The sequence below is a fragment of the Rhyacophila brunnea genome, unplaced genomic scaffold (genome assembly GCF_057557595.1).
Source record: "Rhyacophila brunnea isolate RB1 unplaced genomic scaffold, BYU_Rbru_1.0 scaffold_11, whole genome shotgun sequence".
NCBI classification, from domain to species: Eukaryota; Metazoa; Arthropoda; class Insecta; order Trichoptera; family Rhyacophilidae; genus Rhyacophila; species Rhyacophila brunnea.
The window spans coordinates 27886196-27912965 of NW_028232763.1; the positions used below are offsets into that span (position 1 = coordinate 27886196).

The window sequence follows — 26770 nt, forward strand, 5'->3', positions numbered from 1 at the left end:
AAACCTCAAATATCCCGTTAATAATCATTCTTAAAAATGATAAATAATAACCCGGACTGTGAATTTGAATCCCGGTCGGACCAAATTTTTGTTTTGATTTCCATAAGACCTACTTAACTAAATATTTATAAATTATGACATATTTTTATACATATAAGTATGTAATAAATTAATAATACACTTCCACAAAGAAATATACACATTGAATGAATTACTATAAAAGAGTTTTTTAAGGATTATCATTCAGATGTATATTTCCGAGGTTGTAATGGAAAATATGACATCTTCAAATCTTTTATAAATATTCAGTGTTGCACATAAAAATATTGAATTTAAATCTCTTTTATTTATTATAATTAATATCTTTCATAGCAGCATTTAGAATAAAATGTCAATTTAATTTGCAAACAGAAACAATGTTATTAAGCAAAAAATGAGATTATTGTTTTTTGAGTGATTCTAAAACTATGTTACAGATATTTAAGTGAAAAAAAATCTGTGAGTATTAGGCACATTTAATTATTATTTATACGCTTCGTATTATTAAGATTGAGATTCATGATATTGTAAATAATATAAAATGTCTGTTGAGGAAATTATTTTACTAAAATATCATAAAAAGTATAAACCTCTCTCTTTTCGCCCTGTTATGGTCCCGTCTCAAAGTCGGTACGGGGTAAGCAAAGGGTTGCAAGAGTACTCTCGGACCTGTGACATGCCAAAATTGCAATTCCACTTATAGCATCGCTGGAGGGTCAGGAAAGAATCGAAAAATTACTCATTTGTTTATACTTAATTATAGATACATATTTTGTAATAACATAAACAAAATAACATAATAGTAAAGTATGAACATATTATTATATAATATATATTCATACTAAAACTATCCTTGTTCAGTAGATATGCTTTACACTGCATGAACTTGAAATCGTTTAGAAATATATTATATTCCCGGTAGATGACATTGGTATCGAATGGTATAATATGATTTAATGGAGCAGATACATATTTATCTTTTTATTTTTAAACATTCACATTGTACAGGATTCAAGAAGTACTTATATTATAATGATAGATTCATTGAACATTAAATGAGATTTCATTAAAGTTATAAATTATAATATAAGGATGATTGCTCTCATTTGTTCATTGCCTTGTTCGATAATAAAATCTTTCTTGATACTTAATAAAAAAATATATTCATATTGTCGGAATACATTATGATTTCCTGTAAATTCGGCGTAGAGGAAGGACAGATTTGTCTGATATTGCGGATACGGTGAAATCACCTTAGAGCGGTGTAGTTGGTGTCATTTAAAAGTAACGATACCAACACCAAAATGAGTCGCTCACACTACCAGAAGAATTTTGACACGTTTCTACCTAGCTAACGATTCCATTCATAAAATACTTGCGCAAACGTGCACGAAGATTATAATATATTTCGGAAAAAAAATATTTTACAAATTTTAAAAAAGTACCTACGTAAAAATACAGTAAAATATGTTTTAGAGTTAATATAAATTATATAAAGTGGTTATTTCACATTGTCTTATTTCGTTTCAGTAAAATTATTAGATATTGTTTTCTCGACAAATGATAGGTTAAATTAATAATAACATTAAAAAATATTGTTTTTGAATGGTACCTATATATCTAATATTTTATGACATTATCATTGTCAATCTACGGTAAAATTATTTTTTAACGTGTAAACATTTCATTCATAATTTACGAATATGATATTATGATACGGTATGAATTAAAAAAAAATATATGGTAATTATTTTCTGTGTATTTAAACAGTTACACTAGTTATCTATAAAAAATAGTATCATAATATATCAACGATGTTTCAAAAATAATGTGACAAAAATATACGTATCAGTTTGCTTAAATCATGCTTGAAAAATACACTTAAAAACTAGTGAATCGCCTCAGGGCGAATGCTCTGCCTACTAGAGGCACACAACTGAAAATATGAAGATTACAATTTAATACTTTGGACGCGGAAGACGCACACGGTGCGTAATGACCAGGCGGCCGATCGATGTAATTAACGTGCATTTTAAAGGGGGCAATTAAAATCTCATTATTTAATATAATTTAGATTTTGTGTTAATTGTTAAAACTAAACAATACGTATTTAAAAACATTTAAACCACTTTAATGTTGATAATCATAACCATAAAATTGTGTTATAATATGATGAGATCCTTCAACGAATTTACATTTTATAACGTTTTATAAATTTATGTTTGAATTTTAAAAATGTGTATTTTTCTTTTTAATGTTTCTAACACTTTAAATTGTAAACATTAAAATAAGTGTGTTACTAAGCAATAGCTTCATTCATTAATTAACCAATCCTTACATTAACCCGAGTCTGACGATAGTGTTCATAAATTCGTTGATTTTAATTTTAAATTCGATTTCATCGTCGTCCCAATAATCAAAAATGGAGTTTTTCTGTGTTGTATCGTCATAAAACTCATTCAATTTTTCCAACGCAGGTCTACACAACACTCTCAGAGAAACCATCGACGAAAGTAAGCCGTTACAAAAATATTCAATCATATCTTCCTCAAATACTGTTTTCGGATATAAACATCCTATATCTTCGCCCAGTAGTTTAAGAAAATCTCCAAGGGATTTGTAATAAGTGTCTAAGAATTTCCCGTAGCTTTCTGACAGGACTCGATTTGATGTTGAACAAAATAGTAGGAAATAAATGTCATTGACTGGAGAACAATATTGGAGAAATTGAAAGTCTATCATAATCATATTAGTTGGTTGCCTGTCCTGAAAATAAAATAAAAACACATTTTAAAAAGTCATAACTGTATAATAACATAACACTTCTAAGGTAACCTTTCAAACTTGATAAATATAGCATACGTGTTGCTAAATTTCAAAACCCGCTATAACACTTTATTATTTTGAGAAAATCATTAAAAACTTTTTGAACTAAAAAGGAGTTTGAATATTACATGTACCTAGTGTTATAGCGAGAATTGATAGACGTATTGATTTTGTTTCATAAATGACAGTCAATCGTAGCGGATTTCGAAAGAGACGATAAAATTTTCGTGTAGAGATTTTTAAAACGAATCCATTGATATATATGTATAAATATCTTAATTATTTAAAAAATGTGTTATAGCGGGTTTTGAAATTTAGCGACACAACGACAGTGACACGCGACACTATTGATAATTATACAGATATGTAGTGTTCAGTAGACACCAAGATAAATTCTAGTAGATCTTTTTAATAAAAATATTTAACTAATTTTACAGTTATTACTTAGGATCCGGCTATTTGGAGAACTAATAGCTTGGAAATATTCACACTAGGATAGCTAGCATCTCAAGTAATAGTAATGTATACCTACCTATCAGCTACCTACCGCAGAAATTTTAAATTATCGAAAGAGAATTTCGGCATTATTTTCATTGTTTGTTAAATATATATAGGCGGCTATCGTGGTGCAGTGCGTATGGCGCTGGCCTTCCACCCGAGAGTTCTGGGTTCGATTCCCGGTGAAGACATAATATTAATGTGTTTTTCTCAAAGCCTTTGTGTTTGTGATTGTTCAAAATTACTAACAACCACATTGTAAGAAAATGCAAGGACATGGTTATTAATAATTAAAAAAAAAAATATCTATCGCCCTCCGAAATGTGCAGTATTTGATTATGGATTCATTACTTTTCATGATAACTCTATTTTGATTAAAATATGTAGTAAATGTTATATACTAGTAGATATTGTTAAGTAAATTTAATTCTCTTTTGAGTTGATTATGTGGGAATTTCTACCAATCTGCCACTTATTGCAAGTATCGTAAAAATCTAATAAATTTATCTATAGAATAGTTATACATGTGTTTCATAAAATGCTGAATCTAATAGACGAGAATAAAATAAATCAAATAAATTTACTGCTTTAATGCATTTTTTATTATTACCATAATTGTTGATTATTAATAATTATTGAAAAAAACTAGTGTAAACAACGTATATATCATATTAATATAATGATGACGCTAAAGACAGATGAAATTTAATATAAGCATGAAATGTGATAGTGAAAATAACATTATTAAACCTATCGTGTTATATTATTGTCATTATTGACCTCAATAATAAGTCTGATTAAGATAAATACAATGAATACATCTTTCTACACTTTACTTACCTAATAAAATTTGAAATACTCTTACATAACAATAAAATACATCACACATAACAATATTATGATCAGGTTATTGCGATACTATGAAAACTATTTACCTTGTTATATTTAAACATTCCATTTCTGTAATTAAAATCTCCGTGACAAATAATATGGTGTTGAGATTTGTTATGAAAATTTCTGTTCATTGCTTTATCAATGAAATATTTTCTCTTTTCAGTCATAATTTTCTTAATATTTTCATCGTCGATTAAAAAGGTTGATCGTTCCCATACTTGATCAATTATCTCCAAGAATCTCTCACTCATAAACGGGCTGTTTTTAAAGTAATCCGAAAATTTCTCAAAATCCTTTGGGAATTTTTGTTTTAACGCAAAGAAAAGCGCGTGGTATTTGGCCAGTTCTTTCACCATCAAACTCACATGAGATTCATCTAAATTCTTGAGGTTATCCACCAGAGATTCATACCCTTTATCGCGCAAGTCTTCCAAGATTAAGCATTCCTCTGATGCATACAAGCACTTTATGATGGGATATTTTAATTCGTCCGTTAGTTTTATCTGTAGGGTTTCAAATAAGGGTAAAACTTCACTATAAAACCGCGACTCGCTGATAAATTTTTCTTCAATCTTCAGACGTTGATTTCTCTCTACAGAATCCGTGTGTATTTTAACAAACATATTTTGAACAGTTTTCATACCATCTTTAATTCCTTCCACTTGAATTCGCTGTGAACATCCGCAATACCCTTCCAAAAGTATTCCCTTTGAAGCACTAATATTAAACTCAGAATATCCATTATCATTTAAATATTTTGTAACAATCTGTTGTATTTTTTTGTGTACTGACATATTTTTAGTTAGAGTAAAACGAAACCAGCGTACTTGTTGCGACTCTAGTCAATAATAATACTGAATGATGTTTATGTGGTGTTGGCGTTGAGTCAACATTAATACACTTGCGTAGGAATATACCTAAACGTTTGGCCTTATTTTACGGTGCTTACAGTGGCAAACAACGTTTTAATAGTGTCGGTATTAATATTATATCACATCAACGCATTCGAAAAATTATGTTTCAATGGATAATTGATAATAGGTACTAATATCATTCTTATGGTTGGGCCATGTACACAGGATGGACGAGTCTGATAAAGAAACTGACATTCGGAAAGCCAGAAGGTAAATGATGACCTGGTCGATCTTGTAAAATATGGAGGGATACTGTCGAGTTGGACGTAAAGACCTTGGACGTGTCCTAAACTGGAGGAAAGAGGCTTTGGATAAACCTGGATAAATACGGATATTTAGTGGTGTGATTCTAGCCAGAATATGAACATTTGCCATTTATGAGTAAATTTCAAGTAACACGTTAATATGCAGCAGGTATCGTTCAGTGATGTATCCACCTTTCTCACGTGGCGTGAATGGTTTCATAATAGATAATGACGGAGCAGTTATTCTTAGAACATCACGTTCTGGTACCCCATACTTCCCACAATATTTTTTTTAATGAAATAAGATTATATCTACTTCTGTACCATAAATGCATTACCATTTATTATCTGCATTAATCTACTTAGGTACTTAATTACTTACTAAACTTATTATTTTTAGTAAAAACTAAGATAATACTATAAAAAGATCATTATTCTATTTTTCAAACATAGTTACTAACAATTTTAATATTTTTTGTATTTGGGAACCCGTTGTCAGCATGGGTGGGGCTCTACTTCTGTGCGCATTTAGAGTACCAATAAATCATGTGATATTTTTTTTTTGAATTTAGTAGAAAGAAGACGACGAACGACATGCCAAGAACAAGATGATACTTCAGTGAAACGGCAAATAATTTTCAACTATAGGCGCGATAAAATTTTGGACTCGCTGGCATTCGAAGAGCGAACGTCGAGGTGTGAATACATCGATTTGTTTCGTGATGGCGACGGGGGTATTAATTCTTAAATCGTGTAAAGATGACTAAAAACGTTACCCATTTACTTGAAAAAGAAAACATGTGGATGAATATATTATTATTGTTACTAATAGGATATACGTTAAAGTTCCCACCACCACCCGTCATATATGCACAGCCGTGGATATGCACGGCCGTTTTCTATGACGCTTTAAGAAGAATACACTGCGACCAGGGCTCGAAATGGACCGGAGCTCACCGGAGCGCCGTTCCTGCTCGTGAAATTGGTAAAATTATCGCTCCGTCTCGTGGAAAAAATAATTTGACCGTCTGAGCTAGATAGGCCATATAATAGAAGATCTAACACACTAATTTTTATGAAATACACATAAAATTTGATAACTATGTCTTCTAACTATGATAACTATGTACTGTTCTTCAGAAAACTGTCGAGGGCTCCGGTTCTTAAACTTTTCTATTTCGAGCGCTGACTGCAACATATTTAAAGATCTTCTACTAAGTAGAAGTAAAATAAGTAAAACTAAAATAAGTAAAGAATCTACTTAATATTGAAAGGCGAGTGATGATCAACCTCCACTGATGTTTATGACGTCAAGTATCTGGGTACAGGCGGAGGACCATCTTTTCTCACACCGAAGTCAAAGTGCAGGAACAGGCTCGACGCCACACCAGATATTAGAATGCAACTATCAATATTGTGCCTGATATCACGAAGATATGCAATTCAAGGACAGAAAATCATTAAAGTCATTACATAAGTGCTATATTTACCTATTCATCCAGTTTTATATTTAAAAATAATTAAGTACTAAAGAAACATTAACATTTTTTTAAATTTACTAATAGGAATTACCCACCTAAAAAATAAGCTAAGTGTTCCGTTAAAATTTCCGGGTTTGCGAAGTGTTCCATTGCAGAAAAAGTTTGGGAAACCTTGCCTTAGAGGATCATATGGGCCTCAGCATCTCTGTTGGCTGTGATAAAGTTTAGAGTGAAATAGACAGTTCAGGCTTGTAATTGTTACAATAAGTATTAATATTTCGATACTTTCTTAGTTAGCTGCCGTAAAGGCCGAAAGCAGTCTTGTGTATAGAATAGATGCGCAGGTCTATGTTCTGAATTCATGTATTTATCTGTTCAATATTATATAGAATATTATGTTAAAGATTGTGCATAACTGGACTTGTCAAGATAATGTAAATGATAGTTTGTCTCGATTCATCCATTACATCTCATAAAAAAACAATTAACACCGAGATTGCGGTTTTCACGAAAGCCAATTAAGTATGTTAAATAATAATTTATGGGAAAATGAATTATGATAACAATAATAGGTAGATATTAAATAAATAATAAACGCAGATAACACAATTATTGCAAGAGATTTTATTACAATATTGAATTACCTTGAAATGATGCCTGCGGGCCTATTCTGTACACAAGGCGACTATCGACCGCTAAAGTGATAAATTGATAGTATTTATTAGATATTCGTATTGAGGTATTATAATTGTCACAATAAGTTAGCCGTCTAAATAGTCAAACTGTCTATCTCGCTCTGAATTTTATCACATTCAAGAGAGGTGCTGTTAAAATATAGCACCTATTGCAACAATTACAACCAACTTATTGTGATCGTAACAATAAGTGCTAATGCTTTGATACAAACCTACCCTAAGTTTGATAATATTTATCACTTTAGCGGTTGATAACTATAGAATAAACCCACTGGAATTATAATGACTAGATTTTGTGATTTCTCGTCGTTTCTTGAGATTCGAGAATCGTCGAATTCAACTCGAGACTATTAAATGAAAATACTCTATATTATTTCTAATATCAACTGGTCGCTGTTCTTACAAATGACCGCTGTAAGCTATACTGGGAACAGTTAGTAATGGATAACATTGTTAAAACTAATGCGGAAAAGATAGATAAGAAAGTAGAGTATACTAGTAACTAGCCGATAAAATCGAGAAAATGTGGCATCTCAAAAAAGTAATTATTAGACAACTTGTAACCTCTGCCTTCAGAATAGTTATATGTTAAACCAAATTGCTTCGGGTGTTGATATATTCCACTTGCGTGAGAGTTAGTTTAGGTGGACGCTATTTTATAAATTCTTAAAATCTCCTTAGCAAACTCGGTGTATGCACTTATTTGAACTTCTACAGATGTATAATTATTGTATTTTCACTGATTTTGTATGTTTATATTATGTTCTCTTTTTATTTTCATTTTTATCGTTTTTATTACTTTTCTTCTTTATAATAATGTTTCATGTCATGTTGTGAACGTCTAAAACTTATAATTTCTAATGTCCACTATATGTTGAAAAAATAAATTGAATACAGATACTGAAGAAACGGCAGAACTCAAAAAAATGGTTCTCCTGGATACATGTAACATCACACGTAGATTTATGAAAATCATGACACAATGGGTACTTAGCAACAACCCGTATTTTCGCTTTGTATAGGTACATAATATCTATAATAAAAATAAATAATTATTAATTTAGATTTTAACAAGTTTATTTAAAAATATTAATAATAATTAATTTAGGTTATAATATTAAATGTTGAATTAAAAATACCACATATAAAACCAATATCAATATTATCATCAGTCAGGGTCGATCCACTGATGGATGAAGGCCTCCCTGATCTCCCCCCACTCTTCATTTATCCAGCGGGCTTCAGGGCGTCCCTTTGAAGGTTTAGTGTCCCTTGTGTACGACTGTGTGGCGCCATTTGTTCAGCGGTTCTCAAATCGCCGAGCGATATCGCTGAGCGAATTAACTTTGTTATCAATAATTTATTATTTTAGTTAATTTGCAGTTCCATCAAACTTTTATGATGGCGGATGATACGCCAAAGATCACCGTGATGGTGGAAAATCTCCGCTAGGGGATGGCACGATAAGAAAAAAAAATCTAACAAGTTACTTTGGTTAGGTACTTACCTACTTATCTCTGACATCTACATAGGTATGTTAACAATGTTGACAGTGTACATAAATATTCTTATCTTATACACATAACAAAGTATTTATTTTTTATCTTGCACAGTGTGAAATATATTAAGATACTCTATTTAAATAATATGATAAACATCAAGCGTCGTGCTATATAATAATGCAAAATATTTAATATTACGAGTATCTAAAATTAGCACGTAGCTTTAATGATGTGCCCTTGTACCCTGTAAACATACTTACAATATTTAATTAAGATATAATTTGGGATATCTTCGGAAGCTTGATCTGAACAATTTGTAGACTTCGCAGGAAATATGTAAAATAAATGTCATTATCACTTCCTAACTGTTTTATTTTAGAATTCATGGTCATATTTTTTTGACCATGTCCGATATTGGGGTTACTGCCAAAAGTTGGTAAGTCTCGAAATCATGTTATGGAATAATTATTGCAATTTGAAGTTTGATATGCTCTCTAAATTCGGGCGTAATGCTAATTTATTTGTGCTTTATGTGCATGTTACATAATATATCGGATGAATTTGTAATATACACATAACCAGTTGTTAACTTCTAATACCAAAATTATCAACTTAACAACTTTTGACAGCATCCCTATAGTGCGTCATGGAGCGTGGGCGTCCATAGAACGTTTGTATCAAACGATTTTTGTATTTATGAGAAATGAACGTTAACCACTTGATCAACCTATTAGGTCCATACGCTTACTCCAAACACAAATTGAAAATTATAAGTATACTTTACAGACCCAGGTATAAAACTTAGGTCACACGATATTATAACCATAAGCCGACGCCTAAGTCGCTCGGCTATTGTGGCCGATAAATTAAATATATAAATCGTGTAAAAGGGTAGTATTGTTGACATATTTTGGTACATTAGCTGCCCTACACATTTATTTTATTAACATTTAATATTCTATAAGCAGTTAAATATCATGGATTTTTTTAGATAAAATGTATAGTGCAAAAAGTCTATTAATTAAGATAAATGTGAAATTATTGACAGTTCATTCTTAAAACCGTTTTAATTCCCTAAGTTATCATGGTCTTAGGAGTAAATCTTTTCAGTAAAAATGAAAAATGTACATTAAACTATGTCACTATTAATTTTAAGATGATACATAATAAGTTTTTGTTATTACATGGAATTGCACTATTTAAAATCGTTACAAGTAATGAAGTGCTGCCGTGTAAGTGCTCAGCCGTAGTGGTTTGGCGGGCGCGGCGCGGCGGCGTCTTGCAAAACTCAAACGTATAACCGTGTGTATTATGCCCCAAAAAGACACTGTCTACGAACATTTCACACACGGTTATACGTTTGAGTTTCGCAAGACGCCGCCGCGCCGCGCCCGTCAAACCACTACGGCTGAGCACTAAACGTCAAATGAATTTAATGTCTCAATGAAAGAAATAATAAGTACTTAGTACTTATATCAAAATAATAAAATCGTCATTAATATTAAAATCATAACGACAATGCACTAATTATTTAAATGAAATTGTAACGGGCGAATACTTCCATGATTGCATTTAGATTAACATTGATCTCATTTTTCCTGAATTGGACAGACTTTTCCGTATTCACACCCACCTTGCAGATCAATAAACTTTGCTCCACTGCATACGGTTGATATTTCGTAAGGTCTTTTTGGAAAATTTCTCTCGGATAGCATATTTTTATGTCGCATTGGAGACGTTTCAGAGTGTTAGTGAGCACATCGTAGTATAGGTCCAGTATATTGTGATAATGACTCCACATATCAGCTGATAACGACGTAATCAGAGCGTTAAATATATCCGTGACAGGAGAGTTGAGCTCCACAAATTCAAAGTTCACAAATACCATTTCAGATGGCTCCATATCCTAGAAAAAATGAAAACGTTTAGCATATATTTTTTATTAATCTGTCATGATATTCTCTGGATATGCCTATATTCAGGTACTTGGTTTTTCTTCTTCTTTATTATGACCACACGACCGAGGCTTATATTAGTGTATTTTCTTTAAAGATAGCATTTCAACAATCTGATACCACATTCTGCATAGTATCTGTTACAAAAATGTCATAATACATTTTGCGACGAAATAGCTAACATATTTTGTCGGTGAGTCCAGTAGGTCTATTCGATGTGCAAGGCGGCATCGACAATAGTTTATCATATTTAAATATCGAGGTATTATAATTGTTACAATAAGTTAGCCGTCTAAGCTGTCAAAACTGTCTATCTCGCTCTTATATATAATTAACACAGCCAAGAGAGGGGCTGTTCATAGCACTTGTTGACAGTTTAAACGGTTAACGTACCTATTGTAATAATTAACCGCCTTAACTTGTTGACCGCAAAGCATTTATTTACTATTTAATTACCACATTTAAATAACATACTAATTATATCGAATGGTCAATTAAGGAGGGCACAACAGGTGTACCGTCCGCGTTGAAAAGATTTTAATACCTACATAAATATGATAAACTACCGTCGATAGCCGCCGATACCCGCCTTGTGCATAGAATAGACCCACAGATTGGTTAAATATAACATTTTAAATGTCACTATAATATAACAAATAACAATGAGCCCATGATAATATGATAATATTGTGTAGGTATCCAAGCTGCATCAAAGATTTTTCATAGTTTTCGAAACATGTTTCAAAAGATGAAAGTAATTCATTTAATAAAAGATTCAGAATATAAGTTGTACTTGTTTTAATTTAAAAAAAAAAAACCTAGGTACAGCTCTAATGTCGTCTCATTTCTAGAATAAGTGTGGTATATTTTAATTTGAAAATGGGTGATAGTTGAAAATTTATAATGATTTTGGCAGCTAAAAAAAACTATGATGAAAAGGTACTTACATCGTATTTTATTAAAACGTTTCCTAAAGAGCTGTCCCCATGACAGATCACCAAATATTGGTTTATTTCTTCATTATGCCTTTCTTCAGCAAGAATGCTCAGTTTTTGTAACAAATTGAATGTTTTAAATTTTTCCTTGACTGCATCGTTCTCAATGATTGCAAGTGTGGAATTTAGCGTGAGGTCCACTACGTGGTTATCATATTTTTCCAATATAGGACATTCCGTCAAGTTTTTCGTTAACTCCTTGAAGTCTTCCGGGTGTCTGTGTCTCATTGCGAAGGAAAATGCGTGAAAGCGTGCCAGTTCCGAAATCAATAATGTTACATGATCAAACTCTAATGTGTTATTGCTTAAACTGCATACAGGTTTATTATAGTCCATTTCATTTAAATCTTCCAGTATAATACAGTCATCGTGTGCTAAATAGCATTTTGTTAGTTTGACTTTCTCACTATCGGGACGATCGATTTGCATTTCTTCAAAATTTCCAACAATTTTATCATAAAAGAAAGCTTCTCTTAAAAATATTTTATTTGCCGTAGCTTTTTTATCGGATATTGTTTTCATATACAACTTATCACTATTTTTTACACCATTTTTATCACCTTCAACTATCACTTCATACGTATGCACAAGATCATGATCACCAGTGATTGATTTATATATTATATTAAACTTTTTGTATCCCATACCTTCAACCACTGATACAACATCATGTTGTCTTTTTAAATCGGGAGAAGACATTATTTTAATGTTAAACCGTTTTTATTAAAAGAAGCTTAGACATTGATTTATTAATTGACCGATTCACGGTGATACAATATTAACACAACTTATCTTATCTTGAAAAACACAGATATAAATATATACTTAGAGGATAAGATAACATTGTCAAGGTGTGCTATATTTGATAGCAATTGTCAGAATTAAATTAAATGTTTCATATACAATTGACCAGTCGACTGTTAATAAAAAAAATAATACACAACTATAGTGCAAAGTTTTTATTATTTAATTATTTAATACACAGTATCCAGGAATAAAAATCATTATGAATTCTAAATATGTTGCCTTACAGCAAATTAATTAATCTTCTAATACTGAACAATAAAATCGTTGAGTATTAAAATGACTCAACGCGTCTTAGTCTGTGGGCCTGGTACGGGCGGCCAGGTCGAGCGGAGCCAAAAAATGTATGGGGACCACCATGAAAGCGCGGAGAGTGAGCGGTAGACAGTCTGGCCGCTCTTCGAATTTGCAGCGTTTCGAGCGGCTAGCTAGCGGCGTGTCAAATACAATGTCTCCTCGCCCTTCCTTTCCCCGACTTCAAAAAACGTCGGCAATCGGTAGCGTTAGGTAGCCGCTGCTATGAATCTTTTGGATCACAAAATAGTTTGTGTTTTACACGCGTCTTAGTTTGCTATTCATTTTTATTTGAAGGAAAATACCTACTAATCCCATATTATTATAAATTACACTAGCATGTACCTATACTTTAAGTTTTTTTTTAATATGTACAGGTATAAATAATCTAATGCATTTAAGTTTTGTACTATGTATTTCATTTGAGTCGTTTTTTTCGACCCGGTTTTTGACTTACGGCATCTTCAGGCACTATGCGCACTCATAAATGGTAAATAAACACTGTCAATAAATGCAGTTAATTATATCTAATATAATAAAATTAATACAACAAAGCAGGTACCTACCTATTGAGTCAAGATTACCTACATATTGCCTGAAGATGTCAAATGCAGAGATACAGAATTCCTCCAACTCACACGTACGTGTACATATAAAAAATAAACAACCAATATTATGTGTCATCAATGTCATCTTCAATAATAATTGGATAGGGAAATAGATACGTTGTTATTTTTATTAGGTACGTTGGTAGTATTCTTTATCAAGTCTCTAAACCCACCACTGATATAGGTACACTGATGAAATTTATTTACGATAGTTTTAGATTTAAAATGCACATTAACCTTGATTTCATTTATATTGAGATAATAATCGTACTATCGTTTTTTGAAATTCATATCTGGAAACTGACTAGGTAGTACAAACAAATCTATCTATGGTATGAAGACGATTTCAAAGCATGAAAAACATAACAAGTTGTTTTTTGGAAGAAGGTTGTTTGGGGACCACATGTTCGGAGTACAAAAACAAGACGAAACTTTACTAAATTGGTACCAATAAGCTGCTGTTTTATAAGTTGTGACATTTTCATCAATCATTACATCATCCAGGAGTTTTTGAGTTATGGCCACGGAGCACAGAATTCTCAATAAATATTTTTTTTTATGTTTTTGAACTGTGATAAATATTTTTTACTTCAACACTATCAGGCTCCATCATCGTAGTGCAAGGAAAGCACAAGGTCGCGCCATTTCTCTCGCCCCACGCCATCATCCGCTCCAACCGCTTTATGTAGGTATTATTAATTGAATAAAACATATTTTATTGTACGTGGTGCACATTGTTTCCAATATGTATACCTAATGAATTACATATTATTAAAAATACAAAGGAATGTTATAACAGTAGGTATGCAAATACTATGGTTTCATTCGTATAGTTATATCAAAAAATATGGAAGAACGAAGTGTAAAAAATACGATCGATATTCAAATAATCTTAAAATACTAGGTAACTATGGAAGTAGATAGGTAGGTACATATTTATATTACATATTTGGGCAAAAACTCACGTTGGTTCAACAGAGTTCTATCTACAATTTTTTCATTTAACGTTTAAGTTTTAATTAGAGAAGTTTTTTTTGGTGTTTTATGCGTACGTACTGTTTTAACTAAGTATAGTATTCTATTTAGCAAACCTGGCTTGGGTTGGCAAACATACGTTATACGTATAAAAATGCAATATATTCTTGAAAAACAACAAAAGAAAAGGTTATTGTGAGACCTGCTTTCAAATATCGGACGAAATTGATGGTAAATTTAAAATAGATGTCGTTCGTTCGCATCTCTGAATAAATTTTACCTATTCCGAGAGAAATGAATGAAAAATAAGTAACTGCTAATAACTTAAATATTTATGATTGCATGCCAGCTGATATTAACAAGGTACGCAATATGTAACAGAGCGAGGTTCCAATGAATTCGGCGAATGGCTGATAACCATTCCTCGTAGGTAACCAAGCTCCTTTGCCGGACGAACTATATAAAAAATGTCTATAGGTATTAGGTATTATAGCAGGTACGTCCAAAATATTGTAATTTTGAAATCGGAAATGTCTATTTTTAACTAAATACAAATACATACCTACTATAATTACGTTATTCCTGCTCCATTGTATTTTTTTAATTATGCGGAGCATAAAATGAAATATTATTATTATTATTATATTGCAGGCGACAAAATAATTTTGTTATGGGTATAATAATAATAATGCCGATTTCTTACGAGGCAACTAATAACTTTCTTATTAATTTATTACATCAGGTGTCATGTTTCTTGTCAAAACCATACGCCGTCAGCGCTGTGAAACCTTTTATTATTTTATTATATTATTTAATTCTAAATAAAATAATGTATAATTAATTTGTACCAGATTTTATATAATATTATTATTAACGTTTCAAAAAATGCGCTTGTGCATTACTAAACATTTCAAAGTTTTCAATTCTTATTGTTTTTTTTTAGTAGTTCGGAATTTTTTCTGGTTCGGTTAATCTTATAAGTATGCTGAGAATTCACTGTTTTTGTGAAATACGGGATTTTTACATATACAAATAAAACCCGCTTCTGTGTGGGGAATTATATACATAAACCTTTATCAATTTTGATCTAGTGACTGTCGGGCTATGTAAATTATTTATGTTTATTTACATAATATTGTCCATATTTAGCTTTGCATGTATAATAAAATGAACACTTTATAAATATACACTTGTTTACGTAGGCGTGTGTAGTCGAGATCTCAATAATTCTTCTTCTTCTTGGTCGTACACTCATGGCTGAGGATCGTGACCAAATTTGAATTTCGTCATCCTTTGAGCGACCAAGACTTTCCATCCTTCTCGATCTTCCGCTTCTCTCGGGGCAGAATGGATGGTGCAATAATTCTTACATGATTACAAATTCACCAATACTAAAAACGTTGTGGAACCGCCATCATGTGCCGAGTTATGCCATGTCCCAAATCAAGATAAATAAAAAAACATTATATAAACAGTTTTAAAGTTGCATATCAATTGTTTGCAAACATTTGTATAAAAACAATTCATAGATACTATTTTAAACAAATGTGCATTTTTTTTGTATTTCGCCACGAATAGAAAACGTATGCAAACGCACAAACAAACATGCGAGCGTGGACGTGTCTACAGGTTTTGTTTCACTAAAAGTAACGCGGTGTGGTCTCGACGAATGTTGTTTTGATTAAATCTCATAAATCTGTATGATACGGGCTGCCCAGACCACATTTAATTGATAACAATATGTGCAGGTGAATACGTGCGTAGACTTACAAATGTTTGTAATGTGCATTTGTTAAGCGATATCAGTTTACAAACAATGTGGGTATTTTACAAAAAGATCATACAATACCTTCTGGTTATAATTCAAACAACTCTGCTCAGGTTCTGAATTTCTTTAAATATATTAAATAAATGTTTATATTGAAAAGGTGACGTGCCACTGGCTCAAACCGCTGGTAAAGCGTCAATTACATTGAGCTTTTTTATGAGCTGATTATTGGCAAATTTAAAAGCGGGCGGTTCAGCTACTGCGATTTCATGATTACACACAAAATTTTCCATTCGCTGATAAGCCACAAGCCAGCGAGCGATTTTGACGGAACGTAGTTCGTTTTTTTGCCGGGAGGTCGCTACGCTCCATAATAATGTTTCCATTAAACGTCAAAAAGGTAAATTTCAAAATGAGTAGTTCGTTTTTCCACCACCACGCTCTACTGCGCAGACGCGATACGCCCACAAGCCGGCGTGTTGCTTATAAAGTTGACCGGCTTTCAACTTTTCTCGGTGGAGTGTTTACAACCTGCTTATTAGCTTGTTCGATGATTACACTGGGCGAATTTACAGGCAGATTATAAATTTGCCAATAATCAGCTCGTAAAAAAGCTCAATGTAATTGACGCTTAAAGGACGCTCCTACGTGGGACAGGCCAAGCATTTGGAGCGGATAATTAGTCTAGACTTGGTCGCGCGTTGCATGAGCGTTTCCACCAGGTCCGCGGCCTTAAGCCTACTTACTATGGCAAATATTTTAATTTACAAACACTTAATCTAATATCATATCTTTCTATTAGTATTAACATTGTAACAATTATAAATGATTTTATGTAAAATCAAAGATAGTTAAGAACATTTTCTTCTGTAAAGATTGAGCCTAAATATAATATGTCCCTTCTGAATTTCATTAAAAGAGAATAATATATGAAGAGATAGAGCAGCGCTTCATTGTTGCTGAATAGAAAAATAGTTATTACGTTAAATTTGAATTTCCTTCAGTGATTTTGATAAATAAACCACAGAAGGTTCTATCTGGTAGAAGAAAAGGTTTTTTTTTCAACAAAAATTAAAAATTGATAAATTTTAAATAAAACCAATTTCAGCAAATTTATTCATTAACCCGTTAATGTTCTTTTTAAAATACCTTTTAGCCTTGTGTGAATTAAAATGAAAATAACTATTTTCTTCCACTTTATTATCAAAAATTTCTTTAATTTCTTCTTTATTTCTATCTGGTAACGCAAAAATCCGGATAACAGACAAGCCAACTCCGACTGCGTAAGTCTGAAACTTCACCAAGTCGCTTTGGAAAACACTCCTGGGATAGCACGCTGATGCAGTGTGGCCTAATTTTGCCAGGAACTGAGAGAGAGCGTCATAGTAGATGTTCGTCAGATCGTCCAATCTGTTCCATACATCTGCGGATGTCGAGGAAACCAGTGTAAAGTAGATATCAGTGACAGGTGAGTTGAATTTTGAAAACTGATAGTCCAGCATTACAGCGTCGATTGGAAGTCCATCCTGAAATTTTGAATTGATTTTGAATTTTGCGAATAACTAGAAACCGAGAAGAGTGGGGGAAGTTATGGGGAGGCTTTCACCCAGCAGTGAATCGACACCGATTGATGTTTATTTACGAAAACGAAACATTTTGGACATAAATCAAAAATCAGGACGTTCACAACATTAGATTTACATTATAACAAATATTACTCTCACAAGAGAGAAGAAGAAAATAATAATAATATATTAAAAAAACAAAAACAATTTTATACAATAAAATAAAGTTTCATACTTTCAATAAACAAGATGCAACGTACAACATTGGAAATGTCTATGGGCGGAATGCAGAAACATTTATCATAACTAAAATTTCCTTAGCAGAAAACACTATGAAGAAACATGTCCTTAGTTAAGATCATGTTGTCTATGGTTCACCTAGTCTTAAAAGCTTCGTTCGTTTTTTCTATTGAAAATAATACCATATTTCAAAATTCTCTTTCCTATAGTTTAGGTAAATTATTTTGTAATTGTTAAACGATGACAAAAATATGACAACTGCAATAACTATAAATATGTACATAATTAATATTTAATTATAATACTCTTATGTTTCCGTTATCAGTCATTATACGTGATTTCACAGGCACCGCAAGATAATTTTTTAACATGGTAACACTAGCGTCCAGTGTCATCTTGTATTTCTGCAGACTGGCGTATAAAAAGTAAAATAATATTCTACATGTACATGCTAAACGAATTAACATTATCAATATTCCTATTGAGATAAATTGTTAAATGAATTTGTATTGACTGTTTTATAGACACGCGAATTTATTTTGACAGCAGCTGTCAGTGGTAAATGGTAATACAGAAGGGGGCGTGTTCATAACAAAAGAAGTCTATGGTTAAGGGTCTAGAGTTAAGTCATGCTTTTCGGCAACTTATCTTTAAGATCGAAATCTTGGATTCTGCATGGGGCTCTATGTCTTTAGGGAGCGCATTTACTAGTCTTACTCCCCTCGCTAATAGTGGCTTGACTCGAGGAAACAGTTGTGATCCAGAATAGGTCGTGGCTGCGACCACGTATGATCCTTTGCCTTTCACTATATTTTAGTTCCAATCAAAGAGATTGTGAGGAGATGGGCGAGATGGCACACAATATGTAAACGGGGCACATGAGAGTGGATATGGCAGCCACATTGTAATGTACGAATATTGTAAGGAGTGGAATACTGACTCCCAATCTTCTAATTGTAGTCTAGAATAAGCCGGACTGAGTAGTTATATGGTATACTTACATCAGTATATTTGAACAATATATTCCTTAATGTACAATCTGTGTGGCACACAACAGAATATTTCTTCATTTCATCTGTTTGCTTCGCAAAATCTCCTAATTTCTCAAACAGGTCAGTCCCGATAACCGCCAATTTTCCTTTGACCTCAATCATCAAGATCATCCAATGCCATTTGTAATACTAACTCTACGACTCCTTTAAAACGGTCCTTAAGATAAACAAGGTCGGTCAAGGTTTTTGTCATTTCGTCAAATTCTTTTATATTATCTTGTTTCAAACCAAATGAAAAGGCATGGAAACGTGCCAACTCCGATATCACCAACGATACGTGTTTAAAATCAAAGGTTTTGTCATGATTGAAAGGTAAATAACCTCTGGCACTATAGTCTTCCATTATAATGTATTCGTTTGTCGCTTTGAAACATACTGGAAGGGTCATCTGATCTTCAAGAAGCAGTTGATTTTGTACATCTCTAAATGTATTAATAACATTGTTATACATGAATGATTCTCTCTCATACTTCTGATCTAGATTCAGCTCTTTAATACGGGCTGGGCAATCAGTTTCTGTCTTCAGGTACCATCTTAACACACACTCTTGATTTTCTTTGATTCCATTAACTGTCACACTGTAAACTAGGCCAATAAAATTCTTGCCCTAGCCTCCGAACGACACTTGGATCTCATAAGATGAAAATCCTAAAGCGTTAACGTAATCCTTTAAGTATTTTTGAAACTTGTCATTTAAAATACACATTCCCATTTTAATAATGTGTTTTACTTTATATTATGTACAGCCAATAATATTTGTTAAAATTTTTAATCAAGCATCAATGGGTACTATTTTTTTTTCTAGTCAGTCGAAGATAACGTAATCTACGAGTACATCATGATAACAATATTTCAATAGTGGTTGTTTGTTAATATATATAAAATTTATATTTTCAACATAAAGTAGATAGGTACTGATAACAATAATTAGCATAATCAGTGCATAAATCTCTGGAACTAGTTCGGTGTTCACGCACTCACGCACTGATAAACAAACGATACACTTTTGGATGGATGATATTATATAAGGTTGATGAATGACGATGATAAGTTCAGGATAGATGATATAGACGCGACGTTCGCTCAAACATTGTCAGGCATGCGTGTTGGTTTTATCCCTAAAATATCTAAAACTATACTAAATCATACATAATTTTGGATATTTTATAGATAGAATAATAGTTTTTATCTATTTTTGGCTTAATCAGTTTTAATGAATTTTAAAAAACTAACTAACACTATGTGTAAATTGTAGTCTTAGAGTTCAACGAAAGCAAATAAGTATGAATGAAAAAGTATCCAATATTTCGTCAGATCGCCCATAGCATATCAAAACTATTATGGATTGGTCTAGGCTCGGTTTAATTGATTTTTTAAAACTAACTAAAACCATCTGTAAATTGTAGTCTCAGTTAAAAAAAAAAACAAAAACAAATTGACGGACAGATTTTAGTGTGCACTATTTATGTCAGATTTTACCTGCCTACCTCCACCCTTCGCCACTGCAACAGACTAGTAGAAGATACATACTTTAACTACACAAAAAGGTTTACGGGTGAAGAATTATTTAAATCATACTGTAATGACATCCATAAAACTCTGTTGAAGAAACGCAGTCCTAAGTGTGATGAAGACTAAAGAACATTTTTTTCTTCTAAAAATATATATATTATAATATACAATAATTCCTATGCGTACCGTAGGTTTTCCACAGCTGGTATAATCGATTTATCGTATTTCAACAGTAATTCTATGAAATATTATTGTTTTTGCATTCATAATTAAATTGTACTATCAATACTTATTATCAAATATCAATTGCACAATAAATGAATAAACACTTTTTACACATCAACAACAATGATAACTCAAATACTCGAATGACAGTGATAGATTAAACATATTGTTTTTTAAATTATCGAAAAGTAGGTAATTGAAATACTAATCATCATCGCAAATTATTTTACATTTAATTTACTAATTAACGCAAGAATGTCCAATTACAAAATATATACTACTTTGTAGGGATCACGTCGGGGTCTCCACTGAAGGGATGATGATGTGTGTGTGAAAATAAAGTTGTAATTGCTTTAAAGTTTCGAGGATAGAGTTTATTTATCGATACAAGAATAAATAAATACAATAATAAAGATGCCATAGTAATGTTATAATCGTGGGTACGGATGTACTGATGAGATTGATATTATTGAGAGATTAATAGGACCGCGAGACTGGACTCGAGTGAATGACGGTTGACTATGTCGAGTGACCGGACTCATGATGAGTGACGAGTTATGGATCGTCCTTGCTGTTACATACATTACAAGAGACATTGTCGCAATTAAATAAATCATATTATACACTAATGATCTAGTTTATGATTGAGGAAATGCTGACGACTGCTTCCGCTAAATTGTTTTTTTTTTTTTAAATATACTTGAAGTAAAATAGCGACTTTTTCACCATTAAAGCAAACTTGTTGTGTCTTTATCTCACTTAGCTGGTCAACCCACCACGGTGGGCCCCCCAATGCCCGGGGCACAAGAATAGATTCCTATTAGCTCCCCCCCTCAACTCTTGTGGTAGCCATGAGGAAGATAATCGATTACAATTATTGAAGGTAATTATTACTTAATATTATTATAGATGTTGCAACTACCTACGCTTAGTTGGCTGCCAAAAAATGTCGATGCTAACTTAACTCGCAAAAGGCCAAGTGTGTGTATCAGTGGGTACCATCTTATAATAATTTTAATATTTATGTGCTTTTTAAAATTACTTTGTATTATAAACTTACAAAGTTGCTTTAGTACAATCTTTGAGGAACGTATTGTATTTTATATCCTAGCTAGAAGGTAGGTGTACACAGAAATTCTTTGAAAAGTTTTGGTTACTTACTTAGGAGTACATAGAGAAGTTCATACAAGTCAGCCTGTTTATCCTACAATTTATAAGCATGCATGTACGGAGAAAGAAAAAAAATGTAGCCAAAGTTCACTATACCAGCCGAGCAAAATGTTTAAACGGTCTGTTATCGATGTGCCCAACTGAATATTAAGTTGGAAGTGGGCCAGTTGTTGTAGCCGGGGTACCAAATAACCCCACACTTTGTATGCGGCTTCCTGATAGCATAAACTCTATACGGTTCTGCGTATCACTTTACCCGTGGGTTAATTTGACCCCGGAACGTAAAACACTCCTCTAAGCGCGTCGGAAATCTTTGAATATATTTTTTTTCGTATGGACATTTTATTTGAATCGTAGAATTTTGCAACGTTTTGAATAAATATTTTATTCATATTTCGAACGTAGTGTTTGAATGTTGTCATAAACTGAACTCCCGATATTATCAAAAATGGGGTGACGTTTGAAAGAAGAATAAAGGTTTTTTATGTCGTGAAAGCTAGAACACTGGTATTGAGTATAAACTATCATCATCAATTATTGATTAATAACGCAGAGCTGTTTCAGTGCTTTTTTAAAAAAAGCTTGTATCTCAGGATATTACTCTATTATCTACATACAGGATATTTTATCATTGGAGTCAATTAAAAATAGAAAATGTGCGGATGAATTCTACATATAGAGCCCAGAGTCAGGATAGAATTAACAACTAACTAACATACGCAAATGATTAGGGCATCAAAAAAACAAATGCATAACCGATTTTTACCAAGGATTATTTGGTACAAAACTGTAAATTCATGGTGTACCTGAATTACTAAAGGACAGTGATTAAGGTCTCTAAATGTTTTGACCGAGGTCTGTTCATGTTTATGTCATATGTATTTACTATTCACTTACTAGTGTTGGGCGATATATTATATTCATCACAGAATATTTCTCTCAAGTATACCAACCGCACGCTCATCAGCGTCCAGCAGAGTCCAATACTCCATTCCGTGGGTCATCATTGGTCGGCTTAACGTATTGTACCTACACCAGAAGTTTTATAATATAATATTAACCGGATAGAATTTCAACTGTTTCAAATTTTAGATTCACTCAACCAACCAATATTACAACTACTTACTTAAAAACTTGAATTATTTATATGAATTATTATTGAGAATATTTTGAGTAATAATTACAAATTACCGTAAGCAAACACGTAAAAACTGCTGTTACACCGCTTGCTTTCAATGCGCCAATACACAAAACAAGAAAGAGTACATCCGTTATATGGTTGTCCTTTAGAATTTTTGATAGTACCTACCTAACTTTTATATTCATATCATTAGACAATGTCCGATTCTAATAAGGTCAAATGGGCCTCTACAGAGCAGAGGTTTGTATTAACATATTTTGGTTTTTACGAGAAACGATCCACTTTGCCCAACCTTTTAGGTCCATACATTGAAAAAAATGCATATTTGCCAGACCCAGAATTTGAACCTAGGAATATGCAAACATGACCTAAGCCTGGGTATCAGAACGTGTATGCTGAGATGCCATGTCTATTTAGTCAAGTCGGTGGTTCATCTAGCTGTTGGAACCGTCCAATCTGGTCGCCACAAAGGCCAATTTTGTTGCATCTAGAACATTTGCGGCGTCATGTTGGCAACGTGAAGATCTCTTCATTTAGATTGTTCGACTGTTTTGTATTAGATTTTATTACTTACTATAATTTTTGCCTACGTGCTCTTCTCTCCCATGGGTACTCTTTATTTAAAGTCATGTAAATTCAGTCAACGCACATTTGAGTACATGACGATCTCAGTCTTGGTTAACTGCTCCTGAAACATTCCCAGTCATTAAAAAAAATGATACTTCACATCAAACGTAGCGTCCCGTGATACGCCCGATTAAGATCGGGTGTGGTTTGGTGACACCAATAACTTCAACATATATTTAATCATACTATTAACTATACGAAGTGGAGGTGTAGATACTCACAGGAACAATGCTCAGAAAATTTGGAAGAATTGAAATGTGGATGTAGGTACAGTTGTAATATCTGAAACAGATGCAATAACAAAGTTATAAAATGTCGTATTCTTTAGTTTGACGGATGATAGGTATTGCAGATGAGATACGGTAGTAGTTGTTCGTAATGATGGAGGAGGCGAGATTTTATTTACTGTTTCAAATAACTACAATTGTACTATCGATGCAATATAGTAAATATAACGGTAGTTCGGTGTGATGTGTCTTTGACGAAAACTTGTAATCGAGTAAGATATCCAATCAATTCTGACCCGCTATTTATTGACCGGCGAACTATGAAATAATTATGTTGAAATTATGATGAAATAATATTAATTCGTAATGTTATCAAATTGCAGATCTGCTATCTCATAACATTACGAAATGATAATATTATATTATATAGATACTAACTGATTAGGTATACTTGAAAAATGAATATTTAATAAATGATATTATAATTGAGATCTGGGAATCCGATGACAGCAACATAAATTTTAATGATGACAAATAATGGCATAACATTTTTTTTAAATGCCAATCAATTCCTGCATGTTATCATTTCGGTAGGTAAAATGAACCGTCCCAGAAAAATAAGCTCCTGAATCAAGAATTTTACTAACTGGTTATAGCGCAGCACCTCATCATTCCCTAGAGTCTAGAGCAGTGATAGAAAAAGAAAAGATTGTCAAAATCATCGCCGAAGTTCGATAACGAATATGGCATAGAAAGAATAATATATTATAACTAAAGGTTTTATGAATGAAATGGTTGTACAATCGTTATCAATACAAAAAGTTCATATGAGTGCTTTGGTTGACGGTCACTAATTTTATCAAAATAATATTAAAAGCAGCTTAAAGAATCGTTTATAATGCTCATAAAAATTCACTTTTGCCAAGAGTTAGGAAGTGCGTTTAAATATAAACGACTTTTATCGAATAATCCATCTTATGAATCAACGTTGCACGAATAACGTGTTGAAAACTAGTTTCCGTATTATAAGTACAGCAACGTAGTATGTTATTCCTCATTCACCCTGCTTTAATAATTCTATATACGTTTATTTCATAATATTATGAAATACACTCTGGTACTGTACTCGACGAAGTATAAAAAAAGAATTTTCAAACTTACACCGAAAGGTAATATCGTCTTTGAATGTAATTACTACGTAAATTAAAAGTATTACGGTCTTATTATTTAAGACATGTTAAATCTGTAGCGCATGTTTCATCCAATCCCTTTATTGGAATAGAGAATAATTACTAATTCTAAATCCGAAATTTAGAAATAGAAAATTCTGCATTGGATTACAATCACTCGCGTAACTATTAACTTACCTAGGATAGACAGTGTAACTTCCTTATTATTACGAATACTTAAATGTTGTTAAACTATAAAATCTTTCTAATTAATAATAAACTATTTTTTATAATCAACGAATGATACACAAGATTTTAAAATCTAATTTTCTTTTATTGAACGTACAAATTTGAAAATACTTCTGAAAAATATATAACCTTATATATTATACAGTGTTTTCAAATTACGTATGTTCAACAAAATGATGTTAGCTTCTGAAATATTTGTTGAATACAATTATTAGCAAGTCTAAGTACCTACAAATTAACAAAACTTTGAAGTAATCCTGATACCGGTTTGGAATTAAGGTAATTAAATTCTTCGATTTAAAATACAAAAGCTGATTGCCAATAAGTTTATTTAGAAATAGCTTCAGAGAGTATTGTAAATACATTAACCTGTTAAATTTGTCGCAATTTGATAAGAAACGCATAGCAGAGTGGTCAGTGCACATGGGCGCAAATCCCGTGGGGCGTTGGGTCATAACCTAACCGATTTTTTTTAAACGGTGCATGTTCAAACACGCGTGTTAACATCATTTTACTCCCTACTTCAATTATAGTTTGTCAATTTATGGCTACGGCCGTATGTTGTAGCTTAACCACTGGGGAATGCCAAAAGAAATGGCGTATTTAAAAAAACACTACCTTATTCTTAGGTCAATATTTATTATAAAGCAATCATTATTCGTATGATGTTTATCACACTTGAATGGTCAAAAACATAGCTTATAATGAGTATCTTTAGAATTATCTTCAAATGTGTTAATCTTGCCCATTTTTTGAATAATAAAATGTCTTATTCTTGTCAAATTTGGGATCACAGAGATTATCAATATAATTTTTTATCGTAAATATTTAACTATAATAATGTCAACATACATTATACTGATGGTTTTATAAATGCGTTTAAAAATTAATACATGTAAAAAATCTTAACACTACTGCACATTTATGTACTGAAATATGACTATATTCTAAATCATTAGAGCGAGAGGTTTAAAAGAATACTATTTTATGTAATAAAAATACTTTATGCAGTCATCAAATGTTTAAAATAAATATAAAGGATAATAAGGCTTCAAAATTATATAAATAGATTATCAAAGCTCCATTTTGACCTACGCTGA

General features: G+C 32.1%; 3 protein-coding genes across 3 annotated transcripts; all 3 read right to left on the bottom strand.

Annotated features, from left to right (window-relative positions):
• Window positions 1–1036: 1036 nt before the first annotated feature.
• Window positions 1037–5088, bottom strand: LOC147078553 (uncharacterized). Its single transcript, XM_085957354.1, has 2 exons — window positions 4299–5088; window positions 1037–2805 (listed from the first exon to the last, which is right to left on the bottom strand). The coding sequence occupies exons 1-2, from the start codon at window positions 5049–5051 to the stop codon at window positions 2374–2376; spliced, it is 1185 nt and encodes a 394-aa protein (XP_085813480.1). The 5' UTR covers window positions 5052–5088; the 3' UTR covers window positions 1037–2373.
• Window positions 5089–10625: 5537 nt separating this feature from the next.
• On the bottom strand, window positions 10626–12380 carry LOC147078554 (uncharacterized). Its single transcript, XM_085960486.1, has 2 exons — window positions 11997–12380; window positions 10626–11000 (listed from the first exon to the last, which is right to left on the bottom strand). Exons 1-2 carry the CDS (start codon window positions 12378–12380, stop codon window positions 10626–10628), a joined length of 759 nt encoding a protein of 252 aa, XP_085816612.1.
• Window positions 12381–19444: 7064 nt separating this feature from the next.
• Window positions 19445–20062, bottom strand: LOC147078555 (uncharacterized). Its single transcript, XM_085960488.1, has 2 exons — window positions 19963–20062; window positions 19445–19851 (listed from the first exon to the last, which is right to left on the bottom strand). The coding sequence occupies exons 1-2, from the start codon at window positions 20060–20062 to the stop codon at window positions 19445–19447; spliced, it is 507 nt and encodes a 168-aa protein (XP_085816614.1).
• Window positions 20063–26770: the final 6708 nt, after the last annotated feature.